The sequence below is a fragment of the Aplidium turbinatum genome, chromosome 5, assembly GCF_918807975.1.
Source record: "Aplidium turbinatum chromosome 5, kaAplTurb1.1, whole genome shotgun sequence".
NCBI classification, from domain to species: domain Eukaryota; kingdom Metazoa; phylum Chordata; class Ascidiacea; order Aplousobranchia; family Polyclinidae; genus Aplidium; species Aplidium turbinatum.
In genome coordinates, this window is record NC_137476.1 from 27,789,364 (window position 1) to 27,804,880 (window position 15,517).

Below are 15,517 nucleotides of genomic sequence, written 5' to 3' on the forward strand. Positions count from 1 at the left end.
GAACTGAAGCATTGTATAACACGAAACTGAACTCACAAAGCAAGGTTTTTTGTCTACACAACAGATATCCACCATGAAAAACAGCCTTTTCACTATCAGTAGGTATTTTATATGGAAGACTCTACGTGATGATTTCTACTATCTAGAATCTAGAAGTTCTACACACATAGTTTCACATCCACATTCGATTCTCGCATCTAAAAGGGCAAGACCACCCCTACTTGGAAATTGTGATCAACGGGCATCAACGTAATCTGATGCATCGATCCATAACGTAGAAACGATGTAACATACAATTGATGGTACCGTACTAATGCTGATTGTCAGCATTGGTCTGTTCGGTTTTAGGTTTCAAAAGCTACTTTGCTTGTAATGGCACGTGTCGGCAAAAAAATTACACAACATTTGGTGCCATAGCATGTTTTAAAATAATCATTTAAAGAAAAAGTAAAGAAATAACAGCACTTATCATATCAAATAGACTAAACGTAGCTCTTGAGGTTCTAGAAGACCTCCCATACAGTAGCGGATCTAGAAAAAAAATTTGGGGATACTGGAACAAGTTCAAAGCAAGCAAATTTTTAAAAGAAAGTTGACCCTGGGAAGGCGGAATTTCGTTGAAGCAACCAAATTGGCATTGAGTCTGGGGGATTGCCCCCCAGAAATTTTTGCAGTGGCCGAGTGGTTAGCGCGTTGGGCTCGCAGTCGAGAGCCTGCATGTTCGACTCCAGCCACCCGCACTTGCTGTTGTTTCTCTGGGCAAGAAACTTTATGATAATTGCCTCTACCCAGTGATCGATTTCGAGTAATGAGTAGTACCAAATTTAAGTCACAAGTAGAGTAGACAACCGGAAACAGACATTGCCGTCGGCTGCAGCGTGGGTCAGGTGTACGTCGGAAGACGTACACCGATGCATAGCGCTCAAGTCCGCTTTCCCGCAATGCAAGATAAAGATATGAAAAACAAACAAACAAACAGACATAGTTTAACTTATTTTAGTCGCTGTTAGTGAATTTTTTGGTGCCGTACTGGTTTATTGTTCAAAACGCAAGAAAGTCTTTAAATCCATTTCGGCAACTTTGATTGGGACTTACTTAACACAGACGGAAGCTGGAACACCTTGCCATTGAGGTGGAATGGATGAAAGGTTAGCTTAAACATAAGCACGTGACTTTACAGCGTGAAAACATTGGCATGACATGACGCTATTGATAAGTTGACCTCATTGAAATACTTGTTTATATCAGCAGAGTCAAGACGTAGATTTACGTGAAACTTTGCGTTTCCGCAGCTATGGTATGCAAGGCTGGAAGAAAACACCGCAAGTCAACAAGAAGTGCACACTACAGCTAGTTAGTTTATCAAAGCATTTTCACCTCATTTTAGTTACCTTGAAAGGTTGTCTAAGTTTTGTATGGTGTTAATCTTATAAAACTACTCAAGTCATCGTGAAGACTACGTGCAAAAATGTCAGAAGGTGATAGGCTACACGCATCCTTTTGATTGTTTTTATTTTAACTTGTCAGAGCACTGGAAAACGCAAATCTCCATTTGGGAAAATTTTTTTTGGCCGCGATGTGTTCATATTTTGTTATAAAACAAACAATTATTGTATTTGATGATTAGAAAAATACGAAAGCTTAATTTTCCACTGAAAGGCCTGCTGAAAATCGTTGCATCTGTTGTGGTACTGCAGCGTTGTTTTTAATTCTGTAAGAAAACTCTTCAGTTTGCAGGTACTGTAGCCATTTTCAACTACAGTACGTTTGAAAGCCAGGTGTAGCAAGGATTGATAGAGATAGTCACTCAGTGTGAAAGTCATACCGAATGCCTATTTCAAAACCATCATTATTAGAAACCTACTTGAAAAAATAAATTCCAGCGGATTCACATACTAGTAGAGGCTTTGAGGCTTGAATCATTGACGCAGGCCGGGTCATCGAGATTGACAGGGTGTAGTATCCGATTGTTGTTGAAGTGATGTTGAAGCGCACACCGCGAGAGCTGAACTAGCACTGCTTGATCTTGCGTTTTTTTTTGTGCACGAATTGGGTGTAGCCTATAAAGAAGACAATATAGCCTACTGCTGTAGCAAATGTAAGATTGAAAATGGAAGTATATGATCATATTAGCTACTGTACTGTGTAGTAGGGAGGTTATTGGGGTTTTACGCAGTGGTGGATCGATCCATAAGCTACGATGATTAGCCTTATAGCCTAATATTATTATTTTGCTTTGTTGGTCATTGGGTGTAGCTGCCATGTAGGTTACAGCACATTTTTTACATTTTACAAAACGCAGAAAGAGTGAGATGAAGAAAAATATTTGAAAAAAGTTTTAAAACGAAAACGAGATTTCAATTAATTTCAAGTTAAATTTCCTTTGTCTTGTTTTTTTTCGAGTGATTTTTCTCATGAATATTTTGTCTCGTTGTATTTCATGCTGCTTATATAGCCCGCTTGCAGACTATGCTGTAGCTTCTGACATTTTCCGTAAAGCAGTGACGTTCGGTGGCTTAAACCGTTGGGAAAGCAACTTGGAAATATGTTGCAGCAAGGTAGTAGGCACGAAGGGCGTAACCGTCGGGCGAAGCCCGAAGGCGTGTTGCCGAAGGCAACTTTTCCAGCGGGGGGTCTGGGGGGCCTCCCCCAGAAATTTTTGAAAAACACTTCCAATTTGGTGCGCTCTGAGAGCATTTCCAAAACAAATCAAAAATAAAAATCTGTCAAATTGTGCTTCGCCTATGTCGTGATCATACATCCATTTAATGTTTAGAAGTCATGAACAATCTTAATTTTAACGTTGCAGGACCAAAATCCAGTGTTAGACATGGAATAATAGTTGTCTAAATATTTAATTCGTCATGAATGTTCATTCTCAGATATTCAGTTAGGCCTACACTACAAAAACTAACACTTAGGCCTAAACATTACAACCGCAAGCAATTTGTACAAAAAGCTGGATAAGTTTGCCTCCTGCGTATAAATAGAAGCTTAACGAACTAAATATTGCATCCGCACCTGAACGTTCATTGGCGAAGTAACGTTATATCAACGCTGTAAAAAGGGCAAAGGCATGACTATGAAAGCTAGTAGGCTAAAGTACATGGCGAGGAGACATCAAAAAACAGCAACAATCTTTTCGCCTTTATGATGCTGTGCTCTGTACCGTGACGAGAGACCATTCTGACGAGTTAGTCTAGCGAATGTACGCATTGACGTCACTGGGAAAGCAACTCTAACCATAGCACATCTGATTGGCTAAGCAGCTGGTGACGTTTTGCAAAACGAGTGAGGATTAGATAAAACAAAGACGTTTTTTGACATTTTTGAACCTGGGGAAAGCAACTTTGATAGTTGCTTCCCTGAAGCCTCAGTGGTTGTTTTTGACAGGAGCATTTGCGTTAATTGGCATTTATAGGCAAGACATGCGGTTTGGTGAGGACTTAGACTACTCACAAGCGTTACGAGTAATTCTAGTCACGAATACAGTAATTTTCAAGTTAAAATAGACATGATAAAAATAATAAGAAGTTAAACCTAGAATTCAGTCTTTAGGCTATATTTTGCATAGTTTTCGCTCAGGTTAGCACTGCTTTCCTTGCTTTCCCTCACCGATCGTCACTGCCGTAAAGTATAGCTTCGAGTAGGCCTAATTCAATAATTTGTAGTGACATTTTAACGAATGATTTGTGGGTAACACAAGTTTTGCGAACACTGACGTTCGACAAGCAACGTGAGTGAACGTCTCGACTAAAAGTTGTAGGCTACTTCTTCGACAGTTTTCATGCATGTAATCAAGAAACATTAATTACTTCCTGGGAGAATGCGATTGATCATTGTAAGTGTAAAATTTTGGCGCAAATTTTACGTTAGAAAGGCTTTGCACAAACCCAGTTAACATTACGTTTTCTAATAACTTGCTTCAGTTCAGTTGTTTTGATTTCTGATCATCCCAGCAAAAACAATACACGTCAACATAGCAAAGGTAGAGAAAAAGGTAGAAGCGACAAAACGCAAACGTTAAAACGTGCTTGTGAGTTTAATCGAAGTAAGTTATTAAGTTGAAGGATTTGGCAGGGTCGCAATACCTTCAGAAAAATTTAAGATAGAAAGGGATATAATAGAAAATGTTACAAACAAAAATATAAAAAAACAACAGCCCATAATATTAGCCTATAGCTTTAGCCGATATTTTCAAGAATTGTATAAATAAACATTTGAAATAAAAATCGGTCATGATAGCCTACGTTATCAAGATTGCTGATGGTCGTGAAAGTTTCTTACAACATGTACGACATAGGCTACCCTATCCTGGTTTTCTGGGATTGATGTTGTTAATGTTAACTAAATTCCATTTCACCAAATTCCACTGAATTCCATTTGGAAAATACAGCGTAGTAGCTTACAGCTGTCGTTTCTCAAAAAGCAGCTTATTACACCACAGACAGGAAATCAATCCGTGCGCGGACATTTTGCCGAAACTCATTTTGCCGAAAGGTTATGTGTTCTTCGTCGTCGTATGAGCTTTCTTCCGGACTATATGTTTGGGCATGAGGTCATCAGCCACTCGACAGTCTCGTCATCCAGGGCCTTCAGTCCAAGCATTCCATGTGGTGGTTGATGGATTGGGAAGTCATGGACGACATGGTCTACTGTCTGGTCTGTGGCACCACACTCGCATCTCGGTGATGGAGCCAGGCCCCATCTGCACATGTCTGAACGAAAGCGATTGACGCCGGTTCGTAGGCGGTTAAGCCGGACCCACGCAAGTCTTGCGAGGGACATTCCCGGAGGGTGGGGATCGACGTCGGGCAGAAAATCACGGAGTCGGGAGGTGTTGTTTTGCCACTCCGTGTTCCATGTGTAGTTCGGCCAAACTTATTCCAAGATCTTCAACGTTGTTCAGAAGCTGTCGTGCTGTGGGCACAAATGAGCGTCTTGATTTCAGTCGCTGCTGTTCTCCAGGTAGGCGCTGGAATGTAGCCTACTGTGGAGGAGGTGGTCGGGGTCCAGCACGCGACGAGCATGGAAAATCATGGCTCCTTTACGGCGAACTTCAGCAGGTTGGATGCCTTCAAGGATGGGAAGGCAGTCCGTTGGAGTGGGACGCAGGCATCCAGTCACAGTGCGTAGTGCGTTGATGTGGCGGTGTCAATGTGGCGGGTGTGACAGCTGCGGCACCATACCGGGGGGCAGTACTCGGCGGTAGAATGCACGAGGGCCAAGGTAGCTGTACGAAGAGTTTTCGCGTCAGCTCCCCAGCCGGAACCCGCCAGCCGCCTCAAAAGTGCAACGCGCACACATAGTTTTTTGCGCAGCGACTCCAGGTGTCGTCGGTACGTGAGTGACCTGTCCAGGGTTACGCCGAGGTAGGTGGGTTTGGCGCAGTATGGCAGGCGTTCGTCATCGGTGGTAATGTTGATCTCACGTTTTGCTTCCTTGTTGTTTAGATGGAAGGCCGCCGACACTGTCTTTGCCTTGCTGAGCTGTAGCTTCCATTTCTGGAGATAAGTTAATATAGTTGAGATGTCCTGGCTTAAGTTCCTCTCCATTGACTGCCAATCTCCGGCTGGATGTAGGAGAGCCAGGTCGTCTGCGTAAGCATACTTCCTGGAGATAGGTCATAGATGTAAGTGTTAAAGAGGAGGAGAGCCAGGACAGAGCTCTGTGGGACGCCGTTCCTGAGTCGACGTAGTCTACTTCGTCGGCTGCTACCGGTGGAAAGGGTAAAGCTGCGGTTTTGCACAAGTTCCATAATCATATGGATCATGTGCCTGTCAGAAAGGAGACGGAGTAGTTTGCAGGTAAGGCCGCTGTGCCATACAGTGTCGTAGGCAGCCGTGAGATCGACAAACACGGCGCCAGCCTTCTTTTTTTGCCGAGAAGCTGTCCTCGATGTCTTGGATCATCAGAGTGACCTGGTCTACGGTTGATCTTGCGTGGCGAAAGCTGGCTTGTTCCCGAGGGAGCTGAGGGTCTATTATCGGTTCGACACGGGCGTAGATAAGTCTCTCGAGTATCTTGAAGGGGATACAGAGCAGAGAGGTGGGACGGTAGCCCTTTGGATCCCCTGGGGGCTTCTTCGGCTTTGGGACTGCAACCGCTAGAGCTCTTCTCCAGATTCTTGGGATGCACAGGTGATGCAAGCAGCAGGAAAGGAAGTCTTTTAACCAGGACCTCATAGTGGGGGCAGCTTGGAGTATTAGTTCCGAGCATAGGTGGTAAAGGTCCGGGGATTTGCCTGGCTTTAGGTGCTGGAGGGCGGAGGCAAATTTCTCTGGGGTAAACTTACTAGAGATGTTGCCCTCGACAGGTGTTGGGACCTTCCAGAGATCCGTGATTTCCTTGAAGACGTACTTGTCTGATTCATGGTCTCTCGTTCTGTGCACTCCATTTTTCACAAGTTGTGAGGCGATGGCATTTTCTGAAATGGGGCATTGGCGACGAGGGGCACGTGATCTGCCAGTGAGGTTGTTGAGTGTTCTCCATGCTGTGCGGCTGGAGTGCGTGAAGTCGATTGAGTCGATGGCTTCTGTCCAGCGCTCCTTCCTCTTTGAATTCAATCTTGCCAGCAGGGCTGTTGCTGAGTTGGAGGTGGCGGTGTCCTGGGGGGAACGGAGGAAGTCGCGGTAGAGCCTGTCGCACTCCACATCCCAGCAAGGTATGTAGCTTTTCGTCGACCTCGCGGGATGGAGTCTTTTGCCGCAGATATGATTGCATCACAAAAGTTCTAGTAGGCTTCGTCCACTTTGATGGTGTGTTTGGATGGGAGGTACTGCGTAGCTTCGTTTGTGAGGAAGCTGTAGTATTCCCAATCGGCTTTTCTGAAGTTCCATCGCTTGACAGGCTTGCTCGGAATAGGTGTGGCGAGCAAAGAGGACGTGATAAGCGAGGGTCAATGTTGAGACCTTGGGAACTTCTCTAGCACACGTCTGACCGGCTGGCGATCATCGGGGTCATCACTTGCGAAAGCCAGATCTGGGTTCGTGCCAGTGTTCCAACGACCGGAGAGGAAGCTCGCTGCGCCCTTATGATCGAATAAGAGGGCGAGGTTGTTGTTGGTTGCCCAAGCGGCCAGATTTTCTCCGTCATTTTTGATGGAGTTGTAGCCCCAGTCAGTGTGGTGGCAGTTAAAGTCGCCAGCGTAGAGGCTGGGGTGGGGGAACACTGGGATGGCTGTTGGTGTTATCCGCGAAGGTGGGGGCTTGTAGACATTAACGATGTTGTAGCGTGCTACATCTACACAAAACCACTCGATCTTCGATTGAGCTTGGAATTGATCAACCAAGGACCAGCTCAGCCGGTCATGGACAAACGTGGCGAAGCCGTGTTTCCTGCTGCAGGTTGCGCATGCGAGTGTGAAGTTGGTTAGTACCAACTTATCCACAGATGTGCACTGTGCAGTGGGTCTCCTGGAGGAGGATGGTGAGGGCTTGATGCCTGATGGCCAGGTGCTCTATGATGCTGAGCTTGCTGGCCGTGATGCCCTCGGTGTTCAGCTGCAGTACGGTGGGTCGTCAGTACTTTTCGACGGTGCGAGCACTGCCGTGCCCTGAAAAGGGTATTCCCCTACCCACCCTGCGCTGAACAGTCTCGTTAGCTCTTGTTTGACAAGCTTCGTTTCGCATACGTTTCATTTATGTTTTGTATGTTACTGACGGGGGGACTACGTGAAGATGCTTGTCCCCCTCCCCTAATGTGTTATTACGTTATGATAATGCATATAATACTTTTGCATAATTTCGGCAATTTGTCAAATCGGCATTTAGTCCTTTCGGCAAAATGAGTTTAGGCAAAATGTCCGAGTACCAATCAATCAACTCACCATTTTATCTGATTTTGCAAGGTGCTTTTCCAATTTGTAGCTGCCGGCATTCCTTCTTGTAAAGGTGTAAATTAGGGGTGACAAACATGAGGTTTACAGACTCCCAAGGGGTCGGCATGAAAGTGGAATGAATTTGTAAATATATACATATCGATTTCAAAACAAAGTGCTTAAATTTTAGCAATGACATGCATGTTGTCATAAGTGATTTTGCAAACTTTTTACTCGGGGTTCAACTCGGAAAATAAAGTATTCTTTAAAATGAGTCCTTCATAATTATTCTTTAAAATGAGTCCTTCATAAAAAAAAAAATGAAAGCACTAGTTTAAACTTTTTAAACACAGTTTATTCACATTTTTATGCTCTTACTCTTTTGAATATTTTCAATAACGCTTCCATTTTGGTTAGAAACACCTGTTAAAGGCCTACTAAATGAAATTTTCAAACGGGAATTAAGCGTTAAAATGCTTAAACTGAACATTCAAGAATACATTTCAAAAAAAATTACCTAATAAAATTTGTTTTCAATGGCACTGGCAAGGCCCAAAGTCCAATGTTTCATTTATTTTTCAATTTTTTTCAAAATGACCAAAAAGTGGAAAACTGCTCGAGAATACGTCACTATTGTTCCCGACAATTTTCACCAAATCAAACGTCATATAAAAAACCATTATGGTCTACTTAACCTAGCTGGCATCTTACGTCATGGAAATTGCTAGAAAATGTCCAAATATTGCACCATCGGTCGTAAGACCTGATGAAATATTGCATCACTACCTTTGAACACCGGTTTGAATTGCGTGACAATGTCTTTCATTATTGCGTCACAGTTACTGTCTACGTGCATTTGAGATATCGCAAATTATTCTAGTCATTCGTGAAATGGTTGCTTGAGAGTTAGTCGCACATTTAACTGTTTGCTTAGTGCTTGCCAGCTGGATAAAATTTCCGTCTTTTATCTAAGTAATCTGTTCTGTAGTGACAAGTTTTAGTGGTGTACGGCGTTGCATCCAATTTCGACAGCCAGGTGGCTAATTTTACAGAAATACAAATTTGAATAGACGTTTCAAAGGAGTGTTTCTTTTTCGGTCATTACATGCAGACGAACGGATTCGGGAATCTGACGTTACAATTTTCCCACGAAGAGATTATGGTTTACCGCTGTGACCATAAAAAATAAAAGACGTGACTTGTTAGCTGGTAGGCCAAGAAGCACTAGAAGCACATAAAAAAAATAAAAGACGAAGTTGTTGGTTGGTAGGCTACAGAAGCAAAGAAATAATAAAAGAAGATTTTGTTGGTTGGTAGTCTACAGAAGCAAAAGAAAATTAAAGACTTTTCTTCTCAGTTGGTACTGAAGAACTTCAAGTTAATAATTAAAGGCGTTTCTTTGTTGGTTCTGAAGAAAAAACAACATTGACATTCATTTGAAGAAAAAAGATTAAAGACAATCGATCTGTGCTTGAAGATTCAAGTAGAAGAATCCAAGCAAGTTTTGTGGAACTTTAAGACTTCATTTATATACCCCATCAACTACGGTATTGTGCATTTAAATTCTTTTTGTATTTTTTACGGTCATTGCAGTTAAGTTTTTTATAACTTAATTTTGTGTCTTGTGTGTTTTTATTCATTGGCTCACAATTGTCGTCAATTCTTTTTAGTTATGCCATGTCAGACTGTCATAACTAGGGGCCGCTATGTTCCCGACAATTTTCACCAAATCAAACGTCATATAAAAAACCGTTATGGTCTACTTAACCTAGCTGGCATCTTACGTCATGGAAATTGCTAGAAAATGTCCAAATATTGGACCATCGGTCGTAAGACCTGATGAAATATGGCATCACTACCGTACCTTTGAACACCGGTTTGAATTGCGTGACAATGTCTTTCATTATTGCGTCACAGTTACTGTCTACGTGCATTTGAGATATTGCAAATTCAAGGATGCCAGAGCTTGGTTTTTCCACCTAGATCTGGGTTTTTTTGACCACATCTGGGTTTTAAGTTTTTTTTTTTTAAATTTAGGTGAATCTAGGTTTTTTTTGTTTTTAACTTTGTACAGAGCTTGCACGGTATTAAGGCACTGGGATCCTCGGTAAATGGTCCACACTGCAACACAAAAATGATTTTAAGGTAATGTTTTTTGCATCAATTACTGTAGTCAGTGAGGTACAGCTGGTATACAGTAGTCTAGCGAGTTGTTGTGAGCAGGTTTTAATTGATACATATATTTGTCATCATTTATTACGCTTCTCAGGGGTATTGGTATTAGGCTGCCTAAGCTATAAGACTCAAATACGACTGTTAGTGTAGATCTAATGTTATAAACTTAACTGAACTCTTCTACAGTAACGGTATTCTTACAAAAACGAGTGATAAAAATAAAAAACCCAAAACGAAGCAAAAATTGTGGTATGGACAATCATTCGAAAAGGACTGGCTAAAAGTTCCTGAATTCAAAGATTGGTTGCAAATGAAAGAAGATGCTTCCAATAAAAACAACAGTTATATATTGTAAATATTGCCAAGCTATACTGAAAAATGCTAATAAATCAATGTTGTTAGCTCACAGCAAGACTGAAAAACACAAACAAAACTACAGTGCTGCTAAGTCTCATGTGAAAATCAATACGGTACCTTTTTAACACAAAATTTAGCCACCCAGTCAGATCAAATTGCTAAAGCAGAAGCATTGCTTGCAGGTTATTTTTCTGAGCATCATGTACCATTCACTCACATTAATCATCTTGTTGATGTTTATAGGAAAGCATTTCCTGATAGTGCGATTGCAAAAAATAGATATGAAATAATGAAACGCAAGTGGTGCTAAAAGCACATCAGGCTTTTTTAACCGCTTTACTACATATTTTCTGGACCTGGGTTTTTTTTACCTCATCTGGGTTTTTTTCAGCACACAATCTAAGTTTATTGGAAATCTGTCGCTGGCATCCCTGTGCAAATTATTCTAGTCATTCGTGAAATGGTTGCTTGAGAGTTAGTCGCACATTTAACTGTTTGCTTAGTGCTTGCCAGCTGGATAAAATTTCCGTCTTTTATCTAAGTAATCTGTTCTGTAGTGACAAGTTTTAGTGGTGTACGGCGTTGCATCCAATTTCGACAGCCAGGTGGCTAATTTTACAGAAATACAAATTTGAATAGACGTTTCAAAGGAGTGTTTCTTTTTCGGTCATTACATGCAGACGAACGGATTCGGGAATCTGACGTTACAATTTTCCCACAAAGAGATTATGGTTTACCGCTGTGACCAACTATCGACAGCAATAACAAAAGCCACGTAACCGCATCTGATGTTTTAACATCAGGTCTGATGTTTTGAGCAAACTGTGTGATGTTTTGATGTTAAAATCTGATGTTTTGACGTACATACATACTTAGCCTTCAGTTAAATCGCCCGCAGTAACAACTTTTGTGCGATCAGCTGATTGCTAGTCTATAGTGACGTAGACTGTACAGTCGCACGCTTCGCTGCTCATTCCCATATTCGTTTTGAAAGCTCTGACAAAATCAGGCGCGGAATGCTGATCAGACCGCAATGGGGCAAAATTTTATTGAAAATCGTTTTATGGTAGCATGTTAAACACAAAAAACGTGGAAAATCGCCAAGTCAGGTTTTTCCTTTAGTATCCCTTTAAAACCGATTGCATAACTTATAGTTAAAGGAGTCTTACTTTAACTGAAAAATACCCATCATGTTGTTTGTTGTTGCATTTTTTCGAATTAGAAGTTTGCAATATTTAAAAAGCATGATTGCAAGCAGTGCAGGTGGCTGGTGCTGTTTTTGGGCAGTGGGGCTGCAATAAAGAGTGGGGAGAGGCGAAGCCTGTCGCTGAGTTCGCCGAAAGTGAACGACTCCGCGGGGGGTCTTGGGGGTCTCTCCCCAGAACATTTTGAAAAATCACATTAAATTTGATGCGTTCTGAGCATGTTTTTACCCCAAATTTTGAAAAAATGCATTCAAACTTTGTTGAAAAGTTAATGTATTCCTAAGCTGTATTTAAAAAAAACTAGCAGTATTGCTTTGGAGACATACTTTACTAGTATTGAGCTTAGTCTTGACTAGCCTAGCCGTTGCATACAAGGGTCAAGTGATTTTGAGATGCCCTAGGCTGGACTAGCACTTCCTATAATCTGTTGAATACCCTAACTCTTCAGCTAACACTTCTACATTCATGGCTCATCGCTGCTCTGCAAAATAAAAATTAACTTTAAAAAGTCTATAAAGTTATTCGGTTGGGTGGAGCTGTTTTCCATGCAGCCCCAACAGATTCAAAAATTGCTGTAAAATACCAAACGAGGTGGAGCTTCAAGGATAATTTTTAGCTAATCAGAGCGCTTGAAATCCAGAATCTCGGGCTGCATAGAAGTTTGCTTAAAATCGGTGTTGCCAAACGAAACTGTTAATATTTTTATTTTCGATCAGCAATTCTTAGATGAAAAAAGTAACCTGGTCGGACAAACACAGAGCAAAACACATTTCCCCTCTTCTCTTTCTGTGGCACGAGCCGCCACTGATTGCAAGAATGGTTTTTGTAACAAGATAGCGGTTAAGAGTGTTGGCGGGGTTTGCCTACTTCCTGTACCCTGTCGCTCGATTTTGAATCTCTTGTTACGAATACAATATGTTCGCAAAGCAGTTGGATTTAGCTCACCGGAGGAGGAGTTAGGATGGTTTCTTTTTGTGTGTGATTTTTGTTATGCTTAGTTGATTAGAAGATCAAGTCACGTATAAAGTTTTAAAAGTGTTAAGTGTTGTGTTCTTTGTGAAAAAGGGAGCGTTCTTCCTGGCTATCACACAAGGCTGAGTGGTAGCCTAGTGTACAGCGATCAATTGCAAATCGCTAACCATAACGGTGTAGTTTCCACGCTTGCCATTTTTAAGTAAAGCAGTATGAGAAGGCGTAGCTGGTGATGTGGCTGGTGATGATGTGACGATATTAGCTGTGAGATACAAAATTCTAAATACACAATTAAGAAAAAATTTGCAGTTCTCCAGTAGAACGATGTAGAACCTACTAAATCTTCAATAATATGACTATAATGGCAGACATTGTACTTAGGCCTATATAATGGCATTGTTATGGTAGACTATTCAGTTAGATTTGTTATTACATTAGAAAACTATTTTCTGGGAATAATATCCATGGTGAGAGGGTATGTTCCTCAGTGACCTTTAACGATTCGCTGGAAGAAGCAAAATTCTACCAGAACCAGAAGGATTATCTTTAAGTGGGTCTTAAACGTAGCCTAGTCCAAAATACAGAACTCCAAAAGTCTCTAACAGCGAGAGTCAAATGAAATCAGTACCGTATCCTAAGCTCAACAGCTGTGCAGCAGGTGAAAGGTTGCAGCAAGTGAACACCTTCAATGGTCTTGTAATTTGAAAAAGCTAGTGCTTTGTAACATGCAAATTTAGCCTATATTTTAAGTGTGCATCTTCTAACTGGTTTTAACCAACTGTCCGCCCCGTTAGCTCAGTAGAGCCCGACTGAAAATCACGCGGCACTGGTTCGGCTCTCGGGGAGTGCGGTTGGGTAACGCATGTCAGGACTGTTCTCCATTCAGCGACATCTAGTGAATGGAATAATTCCCTGCCAACAACACTTCAAATAATCGGAAAACTTCACTCTGCCAATCTCGGTAACCGGCCCTGCGTCAAGAGCCTCTACAAGGACGCGGAACTATTAGGAACGAACAATCACAGACATCTCAAAAATACTTTAATATCTGAAAATCTCTCAATTTCTGGCCATAACCAGATAGGATCCGAAGCTCTATCAAAGTGTTTTCGCTCTTTCCCAGCAAAAATCATGTTTATAGTGCTAAAAAGTATAGCCTACTTATGCTTACATTTTATTATTTCCCCTGCTTCCTTCCCCCAGTAGATTGGTTACCATAAACATGATATAGCGGTTTGGTTTTGACGCTGACTGACACACCAGGGATGGCCATGAGAGCAGCACAAAGTTGAAACATTTTATGCTAGGCTTATCTTTTCAGCAGTTTTTTTTAAGGCTATAAAGTTTGTAGTACAAACTTTTTCCGTGCAAGTTGAATAGTAATTAAAGTTGAAAATGTTTGATAAAATTTCCAGGGCTGTGGAGTTGGATTCAATGGGTTTTTGGCGTGTCTGCAATCGTTAAAATGCAGCCGACTCCGGTTTGATAAAGAGCGATAAATAATAAAAATTTTGTTTGCAATAGCCTACAACTTTTCAAAATATTGTTTCTTATTCTCTGCGTTGCGTTCTAAACCTTTATCAAAAACAAAAGTATTGTTTTTGTCATATTTGTGAAAGCCGCCGTTTAAAATTTGATTTTCAAGTTTAATGAAATTACTTTTTAAAAAATGAAAAAGGACAAAATTTCAGAAAAATCTGGCAACACTGAAGCCGGAGTCGGCCCATTATAAACCGGGGAGTCGGAGTCGTACATGTTTCGCCCGACTCCACAGCCCTGAAACTTTCCTTGATAAAAACATTCATTTTGACTTGGGAAACGTGTAAAAATTATTGCTTGTCAATGTTGTCATGCTTTACATTTTGTGCTATGCAAGCAATTTTTCAAAATATGTTAAGCTTATTGTTTGAAATTTTGACTTGATTTTAAAGAATGGTTTTATTATACAGAATAACAGTAATCTATAGAAATTTTGTGTAAACATCGATACATGTATTTTGAGATATACTTCCTGAACCCATTCGATGTGCACGTTACAAAAACAGCATAAAGTTTCCTCCGGTGTAAAAGTCAAAGAAGAATCTTCCTGAATAGCCTCGTGTGATGACTGGAAAAAAATTGCTGATTGCGATGCCTTCGCAAGCCTTTGTTTATCTTTTCTTTTTATACCTTGTTCCGTCAATATCAGCAAATAATCTTGCAACAGAGCATGTGACTTTTATTCAAGCTCCCGTGTCCCAACAATCGTATTTCGGCTATTCTTTGGCTGCACAACAAAACGACGAAAACCTGACGTAAGTAGGCTAACTACTTATACAATTCTGCATGCAACACAAAGTTTAAAGAAGAAAATAAATTTTCACACAACGTGTCAATTTTTTTAATTAAATTCACAAGCCTGTAGCGGATTTATAAAAATTTTCAGGACTACTTCAGTTTGGGTTCTACACAAGCTATTTGCAAAAAAAGCCAATACTGAAAAGGATGAATTTCAGTTGAAGGGTCTTCAAGTTCCTACCTCTACAGATTTGTTACTGACATTAACTTACTAACAGCACTAGCCTAAATTTACCCAACTTTTTTATCATAAACTTGGCCAGTTAATTTTACATTTGACAATATTACAGTAGATGAAAACCAGCTACCATACATTTGCGGGAGATTACAGTTGCCCGTTCCCTGTCATGTTTTGGTGACAAGCTGATGCTTATTTTATAGTTTTATGCTCAATATCAGTGCTTCTCATCTTTTTGTTTTATTTAATTTATCGCTTACTTTCAGTGGCATGTCTTTTGGGCCCAATATAAAATCTTGCGGCAAAATCACATAAACTGAGTGTAGGGAAAAAAACAGTATTGATAGACCTACATCTAATTTACTGAACAATAATTTTAAATTCACACAGACGATACGATATAATTAAGACCTTGTTAATGTTAGATGAAATCACACGTTACGTCATGAGCAGAGTTACATCACTTAACGCTGC

General features: G+C 40.9%; 1 protein-coding gene across 1 annotated transcript in view; it reads left to right on the top strand.

Moving 5' to 3' along the window:
- Window positions 1–14,658: 14,658 nt before the first annotated feature.
- The window catches only part of LOC145771087 (integrin alpha-11-like), a 65,030-nt gene continuing 64,171 nt past the window's right edge, over window positions 14,659–15,517 (top strand). The window contains exon 1 of the mRNA XM_082582829.1: window positions 14,659–14,822. Coding sequence (XP_082438955.1) covers window positions 14,659–14,822 — 164 coding nt within the window. The remainder of the gene's footprint in view (window positions 14,823–15,517) is intronic.